At 38.9% G+C, this 26,124-nt stretch overlaps 1 protein-coding gene across 1 annotated transcript in view; it reads left to right on the top strand.

Moving 5' to 3' along the window:
- usp10 (ubiquitin specific peptidase 10) overlaps positions 1–26,124 on the top strand; it is a 76,369-nt gene that overhangs the window by 5,533 nt on the left and 44,712 nt on the right. Inside the window, exons 2-8 of the mRNA XM_043706638.2 lie at positions 10,584–10,652; positions 11,688–11,733; positions 12,275–13,360; positions 23,440–23,531; positions 24,101–24,210; positions 24,697–24,752; positions 25,001–25,104. Coding sequence (XP_043562573.1) covers positions 10,584–10,652; positions 11,688–11,733; positions 12,275–13,360; positions 23,440–23,531; positions 24,101–24,210; positions 24,697–24,752; positions 25,001–25,104 — 1,563 coding nt within the window. The remainder of the gene's footprint in view (positions 1–10,583; positions 10,653–11,687; positions 11,734–12,274; positions 13,361–23,439; positions 23,532–24,100; positions 24,211–24,696; positions 24,753–25,000; positions 25,105–26,124) is intronic.

Raw genomic sequence — 26,124 nt, 5'->3', positions numbered from 1 at the left:
TTCATTGAGAAGGAAACTGTTTAGTTTTTGATTTAGTTTAGGGTGGCTCAGTGGTTAGCACTGCTACCTCACAGTGCCAGAGACCCAGGTTTGATTCCAACCTTGGGTGACTGTGCAACCTCCACACAAACATTCTCCCTGGATCTGAGGGTTTTCTCTGCATGTTTTGGTTACCTCCCACAGTCCAAAGATGTGTAGGTTATGTGGATTGGCCGTGCTAAGTTGTCCCATAGTCTGACTGGGATGCTCTTGGGATGGTTGGTGCAGCCTCACAAGGCTGAATGGACTCTTCTGTGCTGTAGGGATTTGATGATTCTAGATCAGTGCTTCCCAAATGTTTTTTCACTGTGACCCCATTTCAGGCTTAAATGTTATCACAAATCCTTAGAGAATACAAGTGGAGAAGTAGGGAATGGGCAGAAAACCAATGAGAGGAGGGCCTAGTTCCTTGGTAAATATTGCTGCCTTGCAGCGCTCAATCTCAACATGTCAGTTGTCAATCCTATCTGGGGTCCTACCCTCCCACTTTGAGAAGTCTTAGTTTAGATCGCGTAAAGCTGAATGCATCTCTTCTGTACCAGCTGTACCACTATTACCTGAATGATGATATCAGATAAAATTCTAGCAAGAATTGCTTTATTCATGCCTCCCTGGGTTGGATTTTAACTTGTATCGCAGAGATAAAAGAATGGTGTTAATTGCCCAACTGAACCACCAAGTCCAAGGGTTATTTAGATATTTACATTTTAAGAACATTGAAAGTTAACTAAGCTTGTAGCCTTGCAACAATCACATGATCACAGATGCTACTTTGGAATATTCCATTGTCTTTGCATGTATGAGGCATTTGAAATTTGAATTAAAAATATTCGCCGACTTGTAAGTATGCTTGCAATTTTATACAATTGCAACAGGAATGTGTATTGTGTAATAACTGAGTTGTTAACTGAAAAAAAGCTTAAGAATAAAGTAGATGTACGTTTGTAGGTACTTAAACAAATTGCAATTTTATTTCATGTTTATGAAAAAAACTAAATTAATATTTAATATGCTTTTCATATCCTTGTACAAACAAAATTGAGATTTTCCACCTTGTATGGGTGAGTCTGTTAGATTGAAAGGAACAATTTTGTACATTCACGTTGGCTGATATATATTGTTTTTCTTGCATGTGGGCAACATAGAAAACCCATTTAAGTTAGTAACACAAGCTGTTCCAGTTGAATCTTTTTTAAAAATTTAAGTATTTTTATTGACTGAGAAACTCACCGCCTTGTCTGAAGGAGCTTCATAGTTGCACTAGTGCTGCTACATAATGGATCTTGCCCTCCAATATCAAAAGATGTCAGAATCTTTAAGCATTGGCAGGTGAGACTAAAACATAGTAGGATTTTAAGCAGTGTGAAATTTAATAGCAGCACTGAGTCTTGGAGAATCAATGTTATATCCAGTAGAGTTTGCATGCAGAGTTGTGAAACCATTGCTTCATAACACCAGTTGTGCCTCGGGATGTTTTTGAACTTAATAATCAAAAACTGTTCTGAGGGAATTGGTAGGCCTTCTGTGGATTTCTGGTCAGAATACTGTGCTTTTTAGAACCTGTCTTATAATCTTACCTGAAACAGAGTTCACTCTTGACTGGTCTACCTGATTTAAAGGTCTTGTGATACGATGTTTGGCACTGTGGTCAGCTCTATATTAAATCTATGTTGTGCAAATGCTTTGAATGAAATTTAAAAGTGTAATCTCCTAGAATTAAGCCTGGGTAAAGTTTATTGGGACCTTGGACTGTCCAAGTACCAGGTTCTCATTTTGTACCTTGTCAGTTGGGAATCCAAAGGAATGCAAAGCAAGGGTACGTTAGATTTGCTAATAAACAATGCTCTGTGGACATATCGCTTTAGTTACCAGATTACTGAATTTGTCAGAGGGTTGTCTTAACTACAGATTTCCAAAGCAAAGCATGATATCTTAGAGCTGACTGGATGCCAAAAAGACCATGTTTCTGTTTGGAGGGATAGGTGGTGGGAGAAGAAATCACCATTATGGGTGATTTGGGCTGCATTCAGTGAGATATTATGATAAAATCATGGATTTTTCTCTCTAGCTATTTGAGTGTGAACTATGTATTTTGTTAAGTTGCAGTATTGTTAAACACACAACATGTTCGGTTGGTAATTTAATTGAGTTGAAAGCTTTCAAACATATATGAAGCTGGTATAGCAACTTGAGTTTTTAAAATTCAATCTTAGGGAAAAATTAAAAGTAAGAGCTGCGACATGGACCTGCGTTTGATTCCAGCCTTGTGTGACTGTGCAAGCTCCACACAGACATTCTCACCATTTCTGTGGGGATTTTCACTGGCCGTTCTGGTTTCCTTCTGCAGTCCAAAAATGAGAAAGTTGAGTGGCCATGGAAAATTGCCCTGCAGTGTCCAGGCATGTACAAGCTAAATGAATTAGCCATGATTAATGTAGGGTTGCAGGGATAGGGTAGGAAGCTCTTTGGAGGGTCAGTGCAGACTTGATGAGCCAAATGGCTTCTATCTGCACTATAAGGATTCTGATTTTTTTTGTTTTCGGAGTGAGAGAAGCTATCACTGTATTTGACAATGAAACATGTTTCTGTGCAAAAAGAGATTACATTTATTTTCCAACTTAGCATTTTCCAAAGAGCTTCACAATCAACTGATTACTTTCTCTGTATACCCAAATCATGAGAGCTAATTAATGTGTGCTAGCTCGGTACTGTGTACATTAACCTCTAACTATTCAACATGTAGTATATAGGGATTATGGCATTGCATTTATGACTTTTGGTTAAAACATAGATCAGAAGATCTTGAGTTCGGTTTCTGTTTTGTACTAAGTTAACTGATCTTGATCATGGCACGAGTTAAAATGTGATATTTTGTATGGATTATTTAGGTGCAACATAAATCCAACTCCATGATGCATACAAAATATGTTGCAAATTAACCATCAATGACTTATCTATTTAAATTTCCTATAGTTGGTCCAATTGGTCTTGACCCATGGGTTCTTCACTCATTGCGCAAAACCAGTATTGTAGCTGTAATGAACTAAAAGTTATTCCTGTAAGTGTATTGTCAATAAATCATCCCGAAACCAGAAAATGAAACATTGTTGAATCTGACAGAAAAATGCTGCCCGAATTTTGATTACTAGATGAAGGAGAGCACACTTAAAGACATTGGATTTGTTTCTTTGTTTGTTTTTGATTTCATCAAGCTCTTCACAAATGGGGAGGGGGGTGTGTGAGGAGGGCACGTAGTTATAATTTTTGCATCGATTTAGTTTAAACAGTTTTCAGTAGGTGATCTTCAAAGTTCTGATTTGGCATTTGAAAATATTTCTAACTTTAGGTTTATTGGAGAATGCTGTCTATTTTCAGGATATTTAACAATAAGTGTTTTAAGAATATTTTAAGTTGGTAAAATACAAAGTCAGAGACTCAAACAAATTCTTGTTTATGGGAGTTTTATTAATTTCAGAATAGGTGACTAGTATATATGTTTGTGGATTTACGGGATCCAGTCAACCATGATATACAATGTGCTGGGGATTGAATGAGCTACGGTTCCGTTAAGGTCAGTGACAATTGGATTCTAATGACTCATCACAATTTAAGTATATGTTTAAGTACGTGGATTTCTTTCCATTGTCCTACCCTCTCTCTGTTGTAGGTAATTAGTAATGCAGCCTATTGATTGGGTTTGGGATTCTCAAATCAGATTAGCAGAGTATTGTGGCTAATAACCATGTGTTTTAATGTTTGGTTGAGCTGGTTAAAAGCAATCTCCTTTTTTAAAAATATATACTTTATTCACAAAATATGTGAAAGTACATTAAATATGAGTTGAAATTTGGCAATGCATTAAGTGTAATACAGATCACTTTCTTTCACATGAGGCGCTTCAGCATACATGCCACTACAGGTGACATTTATAATGAGCAATTATCTTTTACGTCAAACACTTGAAGATGCATACAATTAGAGGATTTTAATGATTTCTAGACCCTCTATATCTCACGGTGGGAAGCTTTTGTTGTCTTGAGCTTTGGTGATGTTTGTCGAAATATACCTTGTACTGCTGACTGGCACATTCCAACCTTTAACCAAATCAGACTGTGCAACCTTGTGGCCTATTTGACCCTGAACTGAGCTTTTAACAACATGAAGGGCTTTTGCCTGAAACGTCGATTTTGCCTGTCCTCGGATGCTGCCTGAATTGCTGTGCTCTTCCAGCACCACTGATCCAGAATCTGGTTTCCAGCATCTGCAGTCATTGTTTTTACCTCTTTTAACAACAGTGTCTATTGGTAAGTGTACATAATTCCACCTTCATAAACCTCAGCTATGCCAGCCCCTGCCTCAGCCCAATTGCTGTTGAAAACTTGGGATGTGTCTCATCTCCAGATTATATGGCTCACATGCTCTCCTGGTTGAAGATGGAAAGCCAACCATCAACAAGTTCACCTAGTTTTGCTCATATCGATTCATACAACACAGAAACACCTTTGGTCTGGCAGTTTGTTCCCTATATGCACCACCCTTTGCATGAAAAGGTCCCTTTTAAAGGCATGATTAGTAAGTTTGCAGATGACATTAAATTAGGCAGTATCGTGGACATTTGAGTAAGGTGATCAGAAATTGCAGCAGGACCTTGATCAGCTGGGGAAGTGGGCTGAGGAATGGCAAATGGAGTTTAATATAGGGAAGTATGAGGTCTTGCATTTTGGAAAGTCACATCAAGGTAGGAGTTTCATGATTAATGGGAGAGCCTTAAGGAGTCTAGTGCAACTGAGGGACCTTGGAGTTCTGGTGCAGGTCTCTGAAAGTAGACAAAGAGTGAAGAATGCTTTTGGCACACTGGCCTTCAGTCAGGGCATTGAGTATCGAAGTTGGAAAGTTATGTTCCAGCTGTACAAGACATTGGTGAGGCCGCACTTGGAGTATTGTGTTCAGTTTTGGTCACCTTTCTATAGGAAAGATGTTATTAAACTGGAAAGAGTGCAGAAGAAATTTCCAAGGATGTTGCCAGGATTCAATGGTTTGAGTTATAGGCAGAGGTTGGACAAGCCAGCACCTTTTTCTTTAGAGCATTGGAGACTTGGGGGGTGGGAAGAGTTGGGATCTTGTGGATGTGTATAAGAGAGGCTTTTTCTCAGGATTGGGGAATAGAGGATGAGAAGGCATCATTTGAAGATTAGAAGGGAAAGAATAAGTACTCTGAGGGGTAACATTTTTACACAGGGTGGTACGCATATGGAATGAGCTGCCAGCAGAAGTGCTTGAGACAAGTACATTAACAACATTGAAAAGGCATTAGGGCAACTACATGGATAGGAAAGGTTTAGAAAGATATGGGCCGAGTGCAGGGAAATGGTGTTAGCATGGATGGACATTTTGGTCCAGTTTGGACTAAAGTGTCTGTCTCTCTGCTGTACGACCCTATGACTCTAAATTTTTCTCCCCCCTCTCACCTTAAACCAATGCCCTCTAGTTCTGGATTCCACAACCTAGGAAAAAGGCATTGGCTGTTCACCATGCCCCTCCTGATTTTATAAATCGAGAAGGTCACCTCTTGGCCTCCAATGCACCAGGGATTAAAAAGCCCCAGCCTATTCAGCCTCTCCCTACGACTTAAATCCTCTACTCCCAGCAATCTTAACCAGCATCATGATACATTAGTGAGCACAGGATAATTAAACACCTCAAACTTAAGCCACATCATTTTCAAATCCTTCTGTGCCTTGTTTGGCCATATTACTTAACACTTTGAATCCGAAGAACACTACATTCATTCAATTTTAGTCCTTTATGCACGTGCAAGTGCACTCTAAAATAAGCAACAATATCTTCAGCCGAGGAGACCATAAGACAAAGGAGCAGAACCCGTCGAGCCTACTCCATCATTCAATTGTGGCTGATATGTTTCTAAACCACGTTCTCCCACTTTTGCTCCATTACCCTTGATCCTCTTGTTATTCAAGAATCTATGTATTTCAGTGTTAAATATACTCAGTGACTTGGCCTCCGCAGCCTTCTGTGGCAATGAATTCCATTGATTCACTATTCACCTACTGAAGAAGTTTCTCATTATTTCTATTTTAAAAGGTTTTCCCTTTACTGAGGCTGTGCCCTTAGGTGCGTCTCACCTACCAATGGAAACATGTTCCCAGCATCTAGTCTGTCCAGGAGATTTGAGCTGTGAAATTTCATTGCTAAATTTATTCCTTTCTCACCTTTCAAGGCACTCTATAAAACTATCTTTTTACAAAATGTTTTGCTTATCTATGTAATTATCTTGTCATTGAATGAGTATAATGTTTTGTACTCAAGTGCCTTGGAGATGTAGATCTCATGATACAGAGGTGGAACTGGGTGGTCTTAGTAATGGAAAGGTTGTGCCATTAGAGCCTCATTTCAGGATCAGATAGGACACCAAAGGTTCAGCTGAGAAAGTGGCTAGGTAGGGGAATCTAATTCAATAGACCAAAAAAATTTATGACAGGGATAGATTTTTAAAAAAAATCCATGTTCCAGAATCTTCCATCATGTTTTCCTGTGATAAAGTTGCTGTGCAAAGTTATTGTTTAATTAGCTTCTATATTTTAAATAAAATTAGAATTCTAAATTTATTTATCATTCATACCTATATTCACTTGAGTCTTTGCAATTACACAGTGGCTGACTTCCAAGAAATTAAGAAATAAAAGTAGAATAGTTTAACAGTTTGTGCTTCTCGTCATTTGTTTTGTTGATCTGTTGACTTAAGCCTTTGATCTTGACACTTAAATAGGAATGGCCATTCAAATTTGAAATGGTTGGGTTAGCTATGAGCCAGTAGCAAATGGCTTTATATGATATTGTCTGAAAAAGCTACAGCAAACTTTTTATTAACTGGCACCGATGGGATCAGGAGTGTGCTAGTTGATCAATATTCCAGTAGATCAAGAGGTCCACATTATCAATTTAAAACACACGTGAAGTAATAGACACATATTGAAAGGAGTTTATATATCATTGTTATACTTTATTTACAGCATAACTCACTTGAATAATAATGCAGCTTTGCCTTAAATAAAACTGAATGGCAAAGAGTCTTGTCACTTGCACACACAACTGACGACTCGCGGCAATTGTGATAATGCAGTCAACATCCGGTATTTCAGGTATATAATTTTTGTCAGTTTGAGTGCCAAATTAAAAAAAAAATTGCCATATTGTAATCACTTTTTTTTCCCCTTTCCATTTATACCAGTGATTTGTTTCTTCTTTCTTAGCTTTAATGCTTAATTCCTATGAACTTTTTAAGGTTAACAACAATTGATATCTTGACCTGGTCTGGAATTTCTGGTATTAATGGCTGCCATTATGGGAGAATTTAGTCTGCCTGAAATTGACAATCTAATTTAAATTGTTTTGAGCGGAGGGGGGTTATGAGTAGGGAGGCAGACCAAATAAATGTATAATGTATGTTAATGAAAAGCTGCAGAAAGAGATGTGGTGTGAATATTCCCAAAAGGAGAAGAGACAAGTGAAAATACCTTTTATAGTTTGTTGAAACTTAAAGTGAGGGTGTTTATAAAACTAAACTTGAGAAAATGGCAATTAGCAGGATAAATTCTTATGCAGTACATACAAGTATTGCACTGAAAATGAATGCATATGTTACCTTCCCCTGGGATTTTCCTTGAAGGTAACAATACATCTGTTTTCAGTTATAGTTGGTCACTGTGGTACATTAATCAATTGAGTCAACTTGGAATTTTTTGTTCCCTTCCCACTCAAGGCTAAAATGAAGTTGTGGGTTGGTAATGTGTAGGATGGACATCCCAGTGGCCTCTGCAAGGAGGAGACTTCTGGTGTGGATTAAGGAAATACAGGACTCCACCGTTGAGTGTCATGAATGGTTTAATTTTTCAGAGGGCTATGATTGTCTTATTGGTTTATAATTTTATGTTTGCTCATGCGGTGTGTGTGTGTTCCTGGCTGGGCTAGCAGGCATTCCTTTTTAGAAAGTGGTGCTGAACTTCCTTCTTGAACCATTGTAGTGTTTGCACCGTAGATACACCCACAGTAATGTGAGGGCAGGTATTTCAGGATTTTATTCCAGTGACGATGAAGGATCAGCACTCATTCCAAGTCAGGTAGGTGTCTGGCGTGGAGTAGAGCTCTCAGCTGGCGGTGTCCCCATGCATCTGCTGTCTTCGTTGCTCTAGGATGTATTTGGTTGCAAGTCTAGAATGTTTTGTCAAAGGAGACTTGTAAGGTGTTGCAGTGTTCCATGTAGATAGTAGCCAATGCTGTCACTGTGTTGGAGGGAGTGAATGTTGAAGATAAAAGATGAGCTGTCAGTCAAGTGTGCTCCTTTGTCATAGATGATGTTGAGCTTCAGTAAGTGTTAAGTATGCTACTATATTGCTGATTTGTATCTAGTAAGTGGTGGGCAGGCTTTAAGGAATTGGGAGGCAGCTTAAAGGTCTTTTTCCTGAGGTTCTTACACAGTTAATGCAACTGCAACACACCAACGTCTGTGAATAAGCAACCAAATTTATTAAGCACCGCACAGTACAGTACAAGCTTTGGAGAAACCTTTAACACACCTCGCAGGGCTTACGGGGTCATGGCAAAAGTTCTGACTGAACAAAGGAAACAGTCCTTCCTTTATACTAAATCCTTACATCGCAGTTAGTAATGCCTACAAGACAACTCCTAGTTACTCCGTCACAGTCACATGCCACTCAAGATACAATGCAGTCACCGCCTGCCCTCCAGAAACAATGTCATGCAAATAATCTCTTAATGGTCAAATCTGTTGCAAATCTTTTTTTTGTAAGTTATAGGGGAGTAGTCAAATTCCAACTGTAATGTTCTTATTGATTTCTGATTTGCGGATGAAAAATGTAAATCATCCCTGAGTGGCAAGGAAATGGCCATGTAAGTCTTCCACCTTTCACCTTTGGAACAAAGACACACCACCTTGCCCCTGGGCATTCAATTTCTTGCAGGTCAGTAGAGCCAATTAACTCTTTAATATCGCAACTTGTTGCAGAATTCCCTGCTTTTATAGCTATAGTGTTTATATGGTGGTCATGCCTGGGTTCTGGTAACTGCAGAAATATGCTGATGAGTACTTTGGCAATGTCAATTTGACAAGGGTGGGGATGGTTGAATTTTCTTCTTGGCAGTGAGTGTTGCTAAGCATTTGCGTGGCATGAAAATGTCTTTGAGTTGGTGGTGACCATGGTGTAGTTACAAGTGAAATTCTCATCTCGAACCTTTATGATGGAGCAGAGATCACTGATGAAACAGCTCCAACCATCTTCAGCTGTGACCCATTGTGAAGAGCTGCTGTAATAAAAGCAAATTACTGTAGACGCTGGAATCTGAAAACAAAAGAAAAAAATGCTGGAAAATCTCAGCAGGTCTGGCAGCATCTGTATGGAGAGAAAAGAGCTGAAGTTTAGAGTCTAACTGCCCCCCTCCCCCCCCCCCCCCCCCCCCCCCCCCACCCCTGCAGAGTTAAGCTGTTTTGTTCCTGTCTGTGCCAAGGCTGAATGAGGTCAGGCGCAGAGTAGACATGGAAGAACCAGCATCATATGAGCAGGTTTGTTATTCAAGAAGTGGTATTTGCTAGTACTGTTGATTGCGCAGTGACAGGAGGTGGCATAGACTTGTGGGGCGATAATTGACTGGGTTGGATTTGTCCTGCTTTTTATGGGCAGACATACCTGACCAATTTTTTAATCTTTGCTTCTGGTAGCATTTATTTTGTGTTTTGCAATTGGATCTTTTTTGAATGTATTGACTACCCTAATTCCATGACTACATCAGTATGAGTTGCTGGTGAGTGATCTAGAACAGAAGCCCAGCTTGTTTTTTTCCTGTTGACTTTGACTTTAAATAAGAGTTTGGTCATGTGCAACAATAAATCTTACAGTTTAGCACCAAGTATTAACTGTTGTGTTGAAAATGCTATCTGAATGCAGCTTGTTGATTGGTCATGCTAAATTGCCCCTAATGTTCAGGGATGTGCAGATTAGGTACGTTTCAGGGGAAATGTAGGGTAGGGGAATGGATTAGTGTGGACTTGTTGGGTCGAATGGCCTGATTCCACACTTAGGGTTTCTATGATTCTGTGAAAAGCTTAATTAAAATTCTGATATTTGCCTGATCTCGTTCATTTACTCCATGGTCTCTTAATGTTTTATCACATACTGATTTTTTTTTTCATTACCTTTAATTGTTCACTTTTACAAGTTACTATATCCTACATTTATGTAAAATAATCTTTCAAGCATTTTTCTGTCTGGCTACATTTAGTAATCATGAGAAAAACTGTTGTTTTGCACAGTCCTCAACTGTTGATTTATATGGTGTGTGTATTAAAGGATACTGGCAAGAATATAATGAGCAGCATGGTCTAGTGCTGTTGTTGTGACAGGATGTACTACAAGTTAGCCATTTGCTAGATAAGCTCCTAGGTTTTAGGAAGTATTGTGTGCTCACAGTCAATCTAAGTTAATAAGCATCCTTTTTCTCTTTCTCATCAGTATATCTTTGGGGAGTTCAGCCCTGATGAATTCAATCAGTTCTTTGTCACATCACGTAGCTCTGTTGAGGTAAGTGTACTCTTTGCTTGGGGGGAGGGGAAGGAAGAAGCAACGGTAATCAGTCCAAGAAAATGCACCTCTGAAATTAACTTCTGTTTTTCTCAACACTGACTGCTCTGTATTCTGTGATTGAAATGTTGGTGCCTATTATTAAAAGAAGGATCAGTACAAAGACAATGTAAAGATTGCTTCTGTTCTGATCCACCTACCACAAGGGCCCTCAGAAATGTCAACCTTTTTCCTCAACTGAGGATTCCCCGCCACCTCAGCCATGACTCATCTCCTGCACTCTGTTCATCCATTCATTTTCCACCTGCAACATTTATACAATCCTTGCTTTCAACTCCACCAGCCTCCATATAGAAAGGATCATAAGCTGCCATTGCCACCATCTCCAGCAGGATGTCACCGCAGTTCCTTCCGCTCCCTTGCCACCCTTCCACAGGGACTGTGTCCTCTGGGACACTGTTCCATTTGTCCCACACCCCCATGGTGTCTTACTGTGCAATTGCAGAGAGTAACACCTGTTTGTTTGTTCGCTTCCTCCCTCCTATACATACCTTCTAGCTGAAGTAGTAATTTACCTGCATGTCAGTCAAAATAGTCAGCTGTATTTGTTGCTAACAATGTAGTCTCTTCTATTTTCTGTGGGGTTGAAATGCAGACTAGGTGAACGCTTTGTTGAGCACGATTTTGTCTCTTGCTGGACCCAAAACATTGGCTCTGCTTTCTTTCCATAGATGCAGAGTTTTTCCAGCTATTTCTGATTTTGTCTCAGATTTCCAGCATCTGTAGCTCCTTATCATTGGTGAAGTTTGCTTATGTTTTCCTGTGTAATATTTTACCCTTTTATTCTGTACAGGTATGCATAATTTTGGTATTGTAGATTGAAAGTATCTTGCATATTTGAATTGAAATTTTCTGGACCAAATTGTTTAAATTGTAATCACTCAACAAAAATATATGGCAAAGCATCATGTTTGTGAGAATTTTATAATCCTGTGTAAGGAATAATACCAAACATCTGTTTTCTGTTTGGCACAGCTTCCCCCATTTAATGATAAAGTCTTGCATGTCAGTCAGACAGTAGGTAAGTGGTTGCTATGTAAGTATTTGTGAAGCTTCCATTGACTGCGATAATCTGGAACAATCGTGAATAGCATGAATATTATACATAAAATAGGTTTACCTTTAGTTCTTTAGGCTTGGTAATTTTTTTTAATGCAAACTAATTCTAAATAATGCTTAGTAATGGGAGTACATACATAAAAACTAATCGCTTTAATAAGCTGTTTCATCTGGAGCTTGAACATTTTATGTGCATGCATTGATTTTTGCAACAAATGCTTGTAGGATAATTTGGGAATAAATATATAAATTACTTTTGATACGACATGGTTAATATAAGTGTTCACCCCCTAGAATTCTTTGGTATGATTTTCAGCTTAAATCTCAAAAGTAAGCTGTTTAAACCATTGCATACTTAATATTTCAATTGTTCTAAACGAAACTATTTTCACTATGTAGCTTTTTAGTAGTGTCTTATTTTTGGAGCAAGATGAAGGATAATATTTTATATAGTAACTTAAAAGATATAAACATTGCAGCTAATATTTGTTTTGTTTATACAGGAGATGGAAATGATTCGGACACTGAAGAAAATGAGTCTGAACCGCCTGGATTGCAGGGCAATATTTACAAAGTTTCCAGTACTCTAAATCCACAGGCACCGGAATTTATATTGGGTTATCAACCTGTACAGAAATCCCTCAATAACTTGTCGGATGAAGCTGCCTATAGCTCCATTGACTGCCAATTTGGGGAGGGTAATATTTCTCTGGACAGTGGCAATTGCCAGGGAAATGATGATCTCGTCTACCGTGGGCAAGGCCCAAGGGAAAGAAGGAACAAGAAGAAAAGGCCACCTGGTTATTATCGCTATCAGGAAGGTGCAAGTGATGCTGGTGGTCCTGCTGAAACTTTGGGCCTTGTTAATGGACATGTGTTAAACTCCGGGCTAAATGCAATAAGCCCAGAAGAGGTTGATTTACTTGGCCCAAAAGAGATTGCTGAATCTCATGGAGCTATTTCTTCAAAAGCAAATCAGAGGACTTGTGATAGCCCTGAAAATGATGCGGACTTCATTAGTGGAGCCTTCTGTAATGATACAGTCTCTAGTACACTAGATGAGGCCAGGACTGCTGAGCAGCCTGGATTTAAGCTGGAGGCAAACAATGAGGCTACTATTGAGGTTAATTCCACTGAACAGCCCGATCTCTCTGAGACTGGAAGGAATAGCCCAGTAAGGACAGCTATTGCACAATCCTATGCAGGCACAGACATTACTGTGGATGTTAAAAATGACAGTGGACAAACACTGGAATATTCTGGTGAAAGTGCTATAGCACATCCTAGTACTGATGGGGAAGGATTGCAAACTGATAGCACAGAATGCGAGCAGGAGAAACCAGACGATGTATTTGCAGTCGAGCCAGAGCAGACAGTTTTAGCTCCTCCTACTGCTTCTGCTCCCTTGCCAGCCAAATCCTGGGCTAGTCTCTTCCACAATTCAAAGCCCTCTTCAGGACCTGTGGCCTATGTTGAGGCAAAATTCACACCAGCCAATGCTTCTGTTCAGTTGCCTGAGAAACAACCGGAAATAAGAATGGATGTGCCTGTTCCAGTGTCTGAGGATTCTGCAGCCCAACAGATAGCTGGTAATTTTTAGAACATGTTACAAAGGAGCTTCAATGATAAGTTCTTTTTTTGTGGTATACTTTGGTTGGTTTCAAATTAATATTTGTACATTTGTTTTTCAATTATTAACATTTTTTTAACAAGTTCTTCAAAATTTTAGCTTAAAAGCTTGAGACCAATCTGTTGAGTTACTTAAGTTCAGAACATGCTTCCTGACCTAGATGTATTGCTATGTAACCAGTTGCCGTAATGTATAAAACAATAGCCTGAATGTAAAAAAGCAGTGTTGTGTTAGCAACGTGACAACTATTCAGACACTCTATTTCATACCTGAAGATTGAACAGGTTGTATGGATTATCAAGCATATGTCACTGCACATCAATGCATAATCCATGAAAAGCGATTTATTTTATTGGCACAAAAATCAAAAAGATTGTTAATACTGCATTAATTTTGTCTGTGATGAAAGTCACTAAAAACAAATCATTTCTTCATCAGTGATTGCAATTGGTTAAGCCTGTGTCTGTTTATAATTTTGCAGTGTTTGAATTATGCAGCAGGTTCCATTAAGTTTGAGGTCATATATCACATTTTATATACTGGGGGGAAAAAGGGGTCCTTCAATCAGAGTAGTACCTACTAACAACAATTCTGTTTTGTGCTCTGTAATTCAGTAGGTATCAAAACATTCTAGGGCTTGAAGGTCTTTGGCCAGATATGCCATTCAAGATGGTTGGTATAGTTTAAGTGGCAACAGTCATGTGTAAAATTAAGTGGGCTGAAATGAAGCCACCACTCTTTTATTTGAATATTATTCATTATATATTAATGCACTTGGAATCCAGAAAGTGTGTGTCCCCTCTCAAGGTGAAATATCTGGAATGACCCACAGGTTGCAAATTGGGACATCTAGTTGTTTGGACCTGAGTCTATAAGTAATTGCTTATTAGCATAGAACCTAAATATTGGTAAAAGGAGACACAAGCTCAAAGCTTTCTGTCTCTCGCTCATCAAGACGAGGATGCAGGACCATCAACTTGTACAGTGTATGAACAGGATGCTGATTGGGCTATGTTTACCACGAGGGGCACAACAGGAATAGTTGACTGTCAGTCTTAGTTCTCAGACTAGGCCATGGTGTTGCCATGGGAATGCAAGAGATTGGCATTCTCTATAACTGTTTTTTCCCCTATGAAAATTATACAATGCACATGCAAATTGTTTTTGCCTATGTAAAACAGAGTTCTGTATGTTAATATGGTAGTTCTTGGCACATATAAGTGCATAACACTACATGCCTGACAGATAAGTTGGTTTTTGCTGTAGTTCTTAGCGTGGATTATTTAAGAGTCATATAATTGCAAAATTGTACCTAATATTGAACTAGTATTCTGGCATTTGCAAGGATGGACTAGTTGTGCATGACCTGCACCTGATTAAGCAAGGTCAGCATATTGCTCTTTGCAAATGGTGAGCAGGATGTACTACTCATGTTTTACTTCTATTTTTCTGTATTTGATTATGAACTGAAATGGGAAAAGGACTGGTTTAAAAACCAGAGATTGTTGCACTTTCAATAAGTACACTACTGTATCTGATACTCACTCTTAAGTGCTGTTTACATGGTTGTTGGTTCAAGCAGTGGAGAAAGCCTAGTTTCAGACAAGCTGGAGCCAGGGGACTGTGTACAAATGGACATTTAGCCAGCAGCATGTTGCTGATTGTCATATGAAATGGTGACCAATGAGGTCCTGCCGCAAAAACTATGCGATTAGCACCAAAGCAGGTGAACAAGTTGAGGTTGTGAATCTTCTGGACAGAAGCCACTGGATATACAGAAAGGAAGGAGCTACTTGTCTTATATGGTAAAAGGCATCTCAATCATGGAGAGAGCCATTTTATTTAACCTCAATCAGTTGTAAGTTGTGACCTGTAAAGATCTGGGACTTAATTGTGTGTGTGAACCAGCTAACCTGTGCCGCCTGTATGCAAATGAAAATTCCTGGAGAAGGAAGACTGAGGAGCAGCGTTCTGATCAGAAGTAGGCTCGTTACAACAAACCATGGACAGGAACCAGAGAACTGCCTTTCCAGTTTTTTCCACTGACCATAACACACTTTTTGTGTCTGTCTGTGACTCTTTCTGTGTAGAGGAAGAGTTTGTGGGCTAGCATTATGTCAATAGTTCATAATTGTTTATCTGGAGGGTTGGTGCTGACTTGTTGGGCCGAAGGGTAAAATTATCTAATATCTAATCTAATATCTAATCTAATATCTAATCTAATATCTAATCTAATATCTAATCTAATATCTAATCTAATATCTAATCTAATATCTAATCTAATATCTAATCTAATATCTAATCTAATATCTAATCTAATATCTAATCTAATATCTAATCTAATATCTAATCTAATATCTAATCTAATATCTAATCTAATATCTAATCTAATATCTAATCTAATATCTAATCTAATATCTAATCTAATATCTAATCTAATATCTAATCTAATATCTAATCTAATATCTAATCTAATATCTAATCTAATATCTAATCTAATATCTAATCTAATATCTAATCTAATATCTAATCTAATATCTAATCTAATATCTAATCTAATATCTAATCTAATATCTAATCTAATATCTAATCTAATATCTAATCTAATATCTAATCTAATATCTAATCTAATATCTAATCTAATATCTCATTTGTCATAAATAATTCTTAAGTATAGGAAACCTGGTCTATGCTTTCTTTCAACCTGGGTCTAAAAGATGGATAGACTGGGGAATTTTACAGACTTGGGGGCGGCATGGTGGCTCAGTGGTTAGCACTGCTGCCTCACAACGCCAGGGACCCGTGTTCGATCCAGCCGAGGGCAACTGTCTGTGTGGAGTTTGCACGTTCTCCCTGTGTCTGTGTGGATTTCCTCCGGGTGCTGCTGTTTCCTCCCACAATCCAGAGATGTGCAAGTTAGGTCAATTGGCCATACTAAATTGCTCATAGGGATGTGTAGGCTAGGTGCATTAGTCAGGGGCAAATATAGGATAGGGAAATGGATTGGGCTGGAGGGCCTGTTTCCACGCTGTGGGGATTCTAATTCTAATTCTAATTGTGCCCAGTAAGGCGTAACATGTTTGATTTGTGCTGACAGTCATTGGGTTTCCATGGTTTCCTCCACTGGCAGGATGCTGCCATTTTACAAAATTTTGCAGACCACTGAAATGAATTTCAGAACCGAGGTCTTGCAGACATACCTAATATGTTCCATTAACTATTCCCATCGGGCAGCCTGTCAGTTATGCTCAACCAGCCCGTGCTTGCAACTCTCAGAAAAAAAGTCGAGTGTTAGATGTGAGTCTACTATTGAGTAACGTTTATTAAACCATGCTATGTATTATACCAGAAACCAATTTGAAGTTATCATTTGGGCTTGCAGATTGATGCGTTTGCACATGCTAAAAGCTGAAAACATGCATACATTGGGTTCTGTTATCTGTTATGCATTAGTGGGATAGCATGCAAAGTCTGTAAAATTCTCCAATCTACCAAACTTCTAGACCCAGGTTGCAAGAAAGCACAGATCAGGTTTGCTGTACTTAACAAGACTGACTTATGACAATAAATTCTGACTACAAATCAAAGTTTACATCGGATTTTGTAATTGTTTGGGGGTTGAGGGTGGGAGTAGGAGGAAGAGAGAAGAAAGTTAGCATGTTATGAAGCTTAGCACATTCTGCTGTGTTTCCATGGCAACATCCTGACCAATCAGTTCTCCAACAAGATGGGTAAACTCTTAAGTAACTCCTGCATCTCCATGCAATGGTAGCACAATTATTCCTTTAGAGTCATAGAGATGTACAGCATGGAAACAGACCCTTCAGACCAACCCATCAATGCCAATCAAATATCCCAACCTAATCTAATCCCATTTGCCAGCACCTGGCCCATATCTCTCCAATCCCTTCCTATTCATTTACCCATCCAGATGTCTTTTAAATGTCGCAATTGTTCTAACCTGCACCAGTTTCATTCCATACACGTACCGCCCTCTGCATGAAAAAGTTGCCCCTTAGGTCTTTTTTATATTTTTCCTCTCTCACCCTAAACCTATGCCCTCTAGTTCTGGACTCCCTCACCCCAGGGAAAAGACTTTGTCTGTTTATCCTATCCTTCCCCCTCATGATTTTATTAACCTCTATAAGGTTATCCCTCAGCCTCTGACACTCCAGGAAAACCGCCTCAGCCTATTCAGCCTCTCCCTATAGCTCAAATCCTCCAGCCTTGGCACCATCCTTGTAAATCTTTTCAAACCCTTTCATGTTTCACAACATTCTTCCGATAGGACGGAGACCAGAATTGCATGCAGTATTCCAAAAGGAAAGCATACCAAACACTGCCTTCACTCTACGTCTACCTACGACTCTACTTTCAAGGAACTATGAACCTGCACTCCAAGGTCGCTTTGTTCAGCAACACTTCCCAGGACCTGAACATTAAGTGTATAAGTCCTGCTCTGATTTGCTTTCCCAAACTGCAGCACCTTACATTTATCTAAAGTTAAACTCCATCTGCCACTCCTCAGCCCATTGTCCCATCTGATCAAGATCCCGTTGTAATCTGAGGTAACCTTACCTGTCCAATACACCGACAATTTTGTGTCATCTGGAAACTTACTAACTATATTTCTTATGCTCACATCCAAGTCATTTATATAAATGACAAAAATTGGTGGACCCAGCACCCCTGTGTATAAATTGTCCCTTTTTCAATTCTGTCTGTTGTGTGTTAGCCTTCAAAGTCAAAAGTTCAAGTCAAAAATCTTCAACTTTGTCTCCTTTTGGCAAAACAGTGTTGTCAGGATAATGGCAAACCTGTGGGAAAGACTCACCACAGGGCAATAACTGATAGTCATAGAGATGTACAGCATGGAAACAGACCCTTCGGTCTGATCCGTCCATGCCAACCAGATATCCCAACCCAATCTACTCCCACCTGCCAGCACCCGGTCCATATCCCTCCAAACTCTTCCTTATCATGTATCCATCCAAGTGCCTTTTAAATGTTGCAATTGTACCAGCCTCCACCACTTCCTTTGGTACCCTCTGTGTGAAAAAGTTGCCCCTTAGGTGTCTCATATCTTTTCCCCCCTCACCCTAAACCTATGCCGTCTAGTTTTGGACTCTTTTTTTTTCCCCCCCCCCCCCAGGGAAAAGACTTTGTCTATTTTTCCAATCCATCCCCCTCATGATTTTATTAACCTCTATAAGGTTATCGCTCCGCCTCTGACGCTCCAGGGAAAACAGCCCCAGCCTGTTCAGCATCTCCCTATAGCTCAAATCCTCCAACCCTGGCAACTTCTTGCGATTTCCTGAAAAAAGATGTTTGTCTTGATTGCACCTCAGAAGGTCGTCATGGAGAGGGTCCCACAAGAATTGTATATTAAAATCATTTGGGCAGCACCGTGGTTAGCACTGCTGCCTCAAGCGCCAGAGACCCGGGTTCAATTCCCGCCTCAGGCAACTGTCTGTGTGGAGTTTGCACATTCTCCTCGTGTCTGTGTGGGTTCCCTCCGGGTACTCTGGTTTCCTCCCACAGTCCAAAAAATGTGCAGGTTAGGTGAATTGGCCATGCTAAATTGCCCGTAGTGTTAGATGAAGGGGTAAATGTAGAGGAATGGGTCTGGCAGGGTTGCTCTTCGGAGGTTCGGTATGGACTTGATGGGCCGAAGGGCTTGTTTCCACACTGTAGGGAATCCATATCTAAAGTAATTCCTTTTAACAGATTTCTTCCACACTCAAAAAAAGTGATTTTTACCAGGTTATAATTCAAGAGGAGCAGGGTGCTGTGTCACCTTCCACAAGTAACAAGTCTTAATTGAGTGTGGTCTGCACAACAGAGATTGAAGCTGTAGTTTGAGCATTTCTAACTGTATGATTCACAGCGGAGCTTGTTAAATCTTTACAATTAATACTCATTTACTATCATTATTAATATAAAGATATGTTGAGAACACTGAGGTCATATGAGTGACTACAATTGTGCACTCTGTTTTAAAATTAACATTAATTTAAAGGGTGCAGATTTAACATGGTGTTTCATGAAACGTTTTGAGTTGCTATCTCGTTTGTATGAATTGGCTCCTTTACAATCTTATTGCTAAGGATCCTTCAATTATAGTCATAGAGGTGTATAGCACGGAAACAGACCCTTCAGTCTAACTCTGACCAGGTAGCCCAACCTAATCTAGTCCCACTTGCCAGTGCCCGGCCCATGACCCTCCAAACCCTTACTATTCATATACCCATCCGGATGCCTTTTAAATGTTGCAATTGTACCACCTTCCACCACTACTTCTGGCAGATCATTGCATACGTGCACCACCCTCTGCGTGAAAATGTTGCCACTAAATCTTTCCCCTCTCACCCTAAACCTATGCCCTCTAGTTCTGGACTCCCCCACCCCAGGGAGAGAACATTGTCTATTTATCCTATCCATGATTTTGTAAACCTCTATAGGGTCACTCGTCAGCCTGCGATGCTCCAGGGAAAACTGTGCCAGCCTGTTCAACCTCTCCCTATAGCTCAAATCCTCCAACCCTGGCAACATCCTTGTAAATCTTTTATGAACCCTTTCAAGTTTCACAACATCCTTCCGATGGGCAGGAGACCAGAATTGCATGCAGTATTCCAACAGTGGCCTAACCAATGTCCTGTACAGCTGCAACATGACCTCCCAAATCCTGTACTCAGTTCTCTGACCAATAAAGGAAAGCATACTAATCGGCGCCTTCATATCCAGTCTACCTGCGAGTCTACTTTCAAAGAGCAATGAACCTGCACTCCAAGGTCTCTTTGTTCAGCAGCACACCACAGGATCTTAAGTGTATAAGTACAACACCTCGCATTTACCTAAACAAACTCCATCTGCCACTCCTCAGCCCACTGACCCATCTGATCAAATCCCATTGTAATCTGAGGTAACCATCACTGTCCACTACACTTCCAATTTTGGTGTCATCTGCAAACTTACTGACTATACCTCTTATGGTCACATCCAAATCATTTATATAAATTATGAAAAGTAGTGGACCCAGCACCGATCCTTGTGGCACTCTACTGGTCACAGGCCTCCAGTCTGAAGAACAACCTTCCACCCACCCCCTCTGTCTTCTACCTTTGAGCCAGTTCTGTATCCAAATGGCCAGTTCTCTCAGTATTCCATGAGATCTAACCTTGCTTACCAGTCTCCCATATGGAACCTTGTCAAACGTCTTACTGAAATCCATATAGATCATGTCTACCACTCTGCCTTCATCAATCTTCTTTGTTACTTCTTCAAAAAAACTCAAATCAAGTTTGTGAGACATGATTTCTCATGGACAAAGCCATGTTCACTGTCCTTAATCAGTCCTTGCCTTTCCAAATACATCCTGTCCCTCAGAATTTCCTCCAACAACTTCCCCACCACCGATGTCAGGCTCACTGGTCTCTCGTTCCCTGGCTTGTCCTTACCACCTTTCTTAAACACTGGCACCACGTTAGCCAACCTCACCTGTGATTATGGATGATACAAGTATCTCAGCAAGGGGCCCAGCAATCACTTTCCAAGATTTCCACATAGTTCTAGGGTACTTCTGATCATGTCCTGGGGATTTAATCACTTTTATGCATTTCAAGACATTCAGCACCATCACCTCTGCAATATGGACATTTTTCAAGATATCACCATTTATTTCCCTACATTGTATATCTTCCATGTCCTTCTCCACAGTAAACACTGATGCAAAATACTAGTTTAGTATCTCCCCCATCTCTTGCAACTCCACACAAAGGCCGCCTTTGCTGATCTTTGAGGGGTCCTATTCTCTCCCTAGTTGCCCTTTTGTGCCTAATGTATTTGTAAAGACCCCTTTGAATTCTCCTTAACCTATTTGCCAAAGCTATCTCATGCCCCTTTTTGCCCTCCTGATTTCCCTGTTAAGAATCCTCCTACTTCCTTTATACTCTTCTAAGGGTTCACTTGATCTATTCTGTCTATACCTGACATATGCTTTCTTTTTCTTAACCAAATCCTCAATTTCTCTCGTCATCCAGCATTCGTTACACCTAGCAGTCTTTCCTGTCACCCTAACAGGAACATATTGTCTCTGGACTCTCGTTATCTCATTTCTGAAGACTTCCCATTTTCCAGCAGTTGTTTTATCTGTGAATATCTGCCCCCAATCAGCTTTACAAAGTTCTTGCCGAATACTGTCAAAATTAGTCTTCCTTCAACTGAAACCAAAATGGTCATTCTAACAAATGAGAGACTTAACTAACAATCCAGGTCTTTTTCAATATATAATTTCAGTTACATCACACTGTAAACTTTTGCTATAAATTTTGTGCCTTACAATCTTACACTCCACAACCACCTGATGAAGGAGCAGCGCTCTGAAAGCTAGTGTTTCCAGTTAAACCTGTTGGACTCTAACCTGGTGTTATGATTTTTAACTTTGTCCAATTTAGAACTTCAACTCTGATTCACTTAAATTGGTCCGTAAAATACTTAGCTTGTGCATTAACACAAAAGGTTTCTAAGTTTAGGAGAGAAAAGAAAATGAAGATTTTTTTTGGGTTCAGTTATAGGAGGATAAAAGAAACAATATAGAAAGGCATCATGTGTTGGCGTAGGCTTAGTGGGCCATTGGACATGTTGTTTTGTACCAGTCTTTGTTCTTTGATTCTGTGTAGATCTACAACGTTATCCATAGAGTAATAGCTGAAAAGCAATAACTTTGATTCTGTAACACAAGTAGCAACTTTTGTAAATTTTGAAATTCAGTATAAATGTAAATATACAGAAGGCAGATACGTTTAGATATTTTTAAATATCCGTCGCGGTCCACATAACATTTTGGAGATTTGATGGTTTCACCTTAGTATTGCCACAAGATGGTGCTAAAATATCATAATTTGTCCCTGCTCGCCTTCTAATGCTAAAAGTGATTTTGGTTGATGTTCTTTCCCTGTTTTACCACCGAGTTTATCTAATTCTACTGTTTTTCATCCTGTTACTGCTCATTCATCCATGGCTACTAGTTGTGGTCAAATCATATTTGATTTTTCTTCTCTCAGGAATTCTGTCTGATGTGACTCATACTCTCTCCCAGGCATATCTGATGAGCTCAAATTCCAAATAATGCAGGCTGTTCCTCATTGTGAACTTGGGTTATGTTTTGAAAGGATTAACTAATGGCATCCCTTTCTTGATCTTTGCAAGCCTAGTATGTTAACCTCCTGCCAGGTTTAACTGTTGCTCATTCCCAGGAAGGGTTTCTAACAAGTTTTGTGCTGCACCATCCATTCTATGTTATCAAAACATCTTCCATGTTTTATTTTGTCAATTAACTTGTTAATAAATGAATTTGACCGAACTTCCCTTGACCTACTGAATCAATATCTCCAGTAAATGGTCCTTCTCTTTATATTAACTAAATTGCAGAAATTGTTGATTTGCTGTCAGATGTCTTAATTCCATATAATTAGCTTATTTTTAGTTGAACTCTATATATAAATATTTATGAAAGCCAGTATAGTGTAATTGCACAGTAACATACACTACTACCAAAGTTGTTTGTTCTGTAGTAACCATTCAGTAATTGCTTCTCAGCATTAATTCATAAAAGGACAGTTCACTTCCCCAACACATGGAATAGCAATGTGTTTTGCCACAGGGTGTTGAGATACGGATTTGTGCTTCTGATCGCTCAAAGTGAATTCCTAATTTGCATTGCTTAGCTAAAATGAGTTTTATTTTTACAATACTTTTTCCATGTCTGATAACTGCCTCAGTCAGATAATGACATCAGGCCTAGGAGGGGAAAATATTTTTGCACAATGTGGGAGCATTGTTAGAGTTTGCAGGCATAATCTTGATGAGTATGCTGTGGCATTTACCTGTTGAGCAAGGTGTAACTTCAAGTTTTAATGTCATTAAGGTTAGAACAGAATATTACAGGAATCAGCTTGAAAGTGATATCAATAAATAAATTCAAAATCAATTTATTAATTTGGTAGTGTGACATGTTGTTTTTCTCTCCCATATCCACAGAACTGCTGGAAAGTGTGAAATTGGTTCATAAACCAGTGTCTTTGCAACCTCGAGGCCTGATCAACAAAAGCAATTGGTGCTACATCAATGCTGTATCCTTAAAATCTGAATACAACATGATATCTAAATTCCCAACAGTCAGTTTGTACATCAGTAAGACTAGAAATGAAGGCTCCAATGTTGAAATGAAAAAAAAATAATGTTGCTATGTTATAATATACAAAAATGTGTTTTCTAATAATTTTTGTGAATGAATTCCTGAAATAAATGTTATAGTTCTGAAATATATTGATGGATGATTAAGTCAGTTTTTGATTAGCTATTATTTGTTACTGCTAAGGTATTAGAGTTAGGAGAAAGCAGTGTTGAAAATATCTGGAAACAAATCAAATCAAAATACCATATTTTGTAAGTGTGGCTCCATTAAGGTTGTTGTGCCTATGGGAAGTCTTACTTGAATGTACCAGAGCTAGTCACAGGTCCTTTGCTTTGTGAGATTGTCAATTTCGACCAGAAACTCTTAAATGTACATTATAATCAAAATTTTGTTTGTTCACTTCTACTTTTAAACTCTTGACGTTTAAGGTTTCAAGTACTATGGGTTGCAGATAATAAGCAAATGGAATAAATGGAACTGTTATGCCCTTAACTAATATGACAGACTCTGCAAGCTTTGGTTGCTTGCCCACCTATGTATCACCTGATGAAGTCTATTCCGATATATAGTGAGACGCAGAGACCTCGCAGTTCTACACCAATGCTTGATAGTTTGTATGTATTGTATTTATTTATCCATGTACTTCAAATATTTTTGATAAATGCTGTAGATGATATGGTCACATCTGCACACTTGGATGTAAAATTTAGGAGCTATTCCGTGATACCAACGCATCGATGATGATTGCTGACTGTGTGTACCAAATATTGAACAGTTTTTCAAAATTAAAAATTCTACTTTTCAGTTTACATTTGAGACCTTGTACACAATTTTAATGAAATTGTATCCTTATCAAAATATCATTAATTTGTAACTATTTATTACTGTATTTGAGAAATATCACTGCTACTGTGTCAGCAAATAGTTTTGGTTTAAATGAAAATAGGTCGGGTACAAAATTTGTATATGATCATAATGTGGTATATTTGATTTGATTGCTTTCCAAAAGATTTATTTTTATCTTAAAGGATAAACATAATCCAGAAATTGCTAAAAATGTTCTCTAAACTGAACATGGTTCTGTTTTATTATTTAAATAGTGTTCGACTGATGAATGAGTTCAGTACAATGCCAGTACCTTCCAAGCCAAAACCAGGTATGTAATTTGGGTAACATGTTAACTAGTGTAGCAGTGTGCTAATACATATAAAATGTCATGAAAATGGCAAGTATTTGATTCTGGAATGCATAACTAGACATTAGTTTTTTATTTTTGTTGTTTATAATGTGTATAATGTACAGTGTAGATTTTTCATTGTTAAAAGTAATTAAATTGGCTGTGCAAACGTTTTATTTTTGGATTTGAATACAATCTCTTCTGATAACCTTTTATAATTATGCAAGGTACTGGTGATAAAACTGTTAAAGATATTCGCACTGGAATTCCTTTCGAACCAACCTACATTTATAGAGTGCTGACGGTTATCAAGTCAAGTTTATCTGAAAAAGTAAGTTTAGGGTATTGTTTACCCTTTTAATAAATGGTGAATTTTTTTTTTCTTAATCCCAAATCATGTTTTTGAGTTTCAGTAATTTGACACTTACCAAGTCCTTTTAGTACCACTGCTGTTCTGTTGCAGTTTTAATATGCAATGGTGCAGTGAAACTGCAAACAGAAGTTAAATTATGTAAAACCCATGTGCTCATTAACAATCCAGATTGGCTTTATCAATTTTAGAATTTTGATAGTAAAATCCTATATGTCAAAGTGGAACTTAAAATGAAAACGGTATTGGTGGCGCAGTGCATGGTGCCATGGTTGGGATGTGAGTTTATGCCCGTGACTTCTCCTCTTCTCTCTCCTCCCCCCACACCTGATTTGTTCCGATCTCTCTCTTACCAAAATGGGAGGTGCTGAAGAGAGGCCGTGCCCTTCCTCACAGAGGAGAGTTGTCACCGAGCCATGCTCTTCCTGTGATGATGAAAGGTATTTTTTACTAATCATTAGTTGTTTTCGACTGTCTGTCTGCAACCAAGTATTTAATAGTCCCACCCCAAGTTTCTATATATTGAAATCCCTTTTTCCTGATTGAGAAGTACGAGAGACCTGCTCCCTATCACTGTTATTGCTGGTGCAGTGTCAGCTGTTAGGTGAATGAGAGTAATGGCTGTCTCACCTTCCTGCCTTCTCGAAAAATCAGAGTGACTACACTTTATTAAGATTTGGAATTCATTCTAACCTTCTCCCCATTCCCCAATCTGCTGCTGGGAGTCATGGATATCTTGTAACATCTTCACATGCACTTTTTGGAGCTCCAGCATTATACATCACTGTGCTGCCATATGTAATTGATATCTTTTGATTTCTCGCAGTGCAAGGGAACGATGTCTTGTGGTATCTGTTTGTCTATTCACAGACAAGTAATGTAAACTTAGAAGTGTGTCTGTGCCTTTTTGGAAAATGCTTTAATGGGTGTTTTTTGTTGTACAACTTTATCATTAGTCATCTGTTGTCAATTATGGAGCTG

This window comes from Chiloscyllium plagiosum, unplaced genomic scaffold (genome assembly GCF_037043375.1).
Source record: "Chiloscyllium plagiosum isolate Xiang-an unplaced genomic scaffold, Cpla_swu_hap1 HiC_scaffold_17, whole genome shotgun sequence".
NCBI lineage: Eukaryota > Metazoa > Chordata > Chondrichthyes > Orectolobiformes > Hemiscylliidae > Chiloscyllium > Chiloscyllium plagiosum.
Note: the sequence above shows the minus strand (reverse complement) of the source record. Positions and strands in the feature narration are given on the sequence as shown.